The 466-nt window shown below is 64.2% G+C and overlaps 1 protein-coding gene across 1 annotated transcript in view; it reads right to left on the bottom strand.

Moving 5' to 3' along the window:
- The window catches only part of LOC104471118 (sulfotransferase family cytosolic 1B member 1-like), a 1,541-nt gene that overhangs the window by 444 nt on the left and 631 nt on the right, over nucleotides 1-466 (bottom strand). The window contains exons 3-5 of the mRNA XM_010086349.1: nucleotides 460-461; nucleotides 195-321; nucleotides 4-88 (exon numbers count right to left, since the gene is read on the bottom strand). Of these exons, the coding sequence (XP_010084651.1) occupies nucleotides 4-88; nucleotides 195-321; nucleotides 460-461 (214 nt within the window). The remainder of the gene's footprint in view (nucleotides 1-3; nucleotides 89-194; nucleotides 322-459; nucleotides 462-466) is intronic.

Genomic DNA, 466 nt, shown 5'->3' with positions numbered 1-466 from the left:
AAGTCCTCATAGAAGAGGTAGAGGAGGGGGTGATCCTTCCTCCGCTCCCAGTAGTCCTTGACGTGGTCGTACCAGGAGCCGTAGGCCACTGCGTAGGGGAAGAGCAGCCAGGGGGGTGTCAGTGGGGAGGCTGGAGGAGGGATATGGGGTGACCCTCCCCCAGGTGATCCCCCCCCAGGGGTGCCCTGTCCCACCTTTGCCGGCCATGAACTTCTCCAGGTACTGATCCCACGTCCCTGGGTGCGGCTCAAAATTGTTCATCAGGTCAAAGTGGTAGAAGGAGACAACCACGTCCTTGGCGTTGCGCCCCACGTAGATCATCTGCGGAGGGGCCGTGGGGTACAAGGGGCAGCCCCGGGACCCCCAATGGGGATGGAATGCTCCAGCCCCCAGTGCTCCCAGCCCCACCTGGGATGCTGGAGGGAGGGAGCAGGGGGGGTCCTGCCCAGGGGAACTGGCAGCTGCG

The sequence above is a fragment of the Pterocles gutturalis genome, unplaced genomic scaffold (assembly GCF_000699245.1).
Source record: "Pterocles gutturalis isolate BGI_N339 unplaced genomic scaffold, ASM69924v1 scaffold1536, whole genome shotgun sequence".
NCBI lineage: Eukaryota > Metazoa > Chordata > Aves > Pterocliformes > Pteroclidae > Pterocles > Pterocles gutturalis.
The sequence above is the reverse complement of the archived record's forward strand: the minus strand, read 5'-3'. Positions and strand labels throughout refer to the sequence as shown.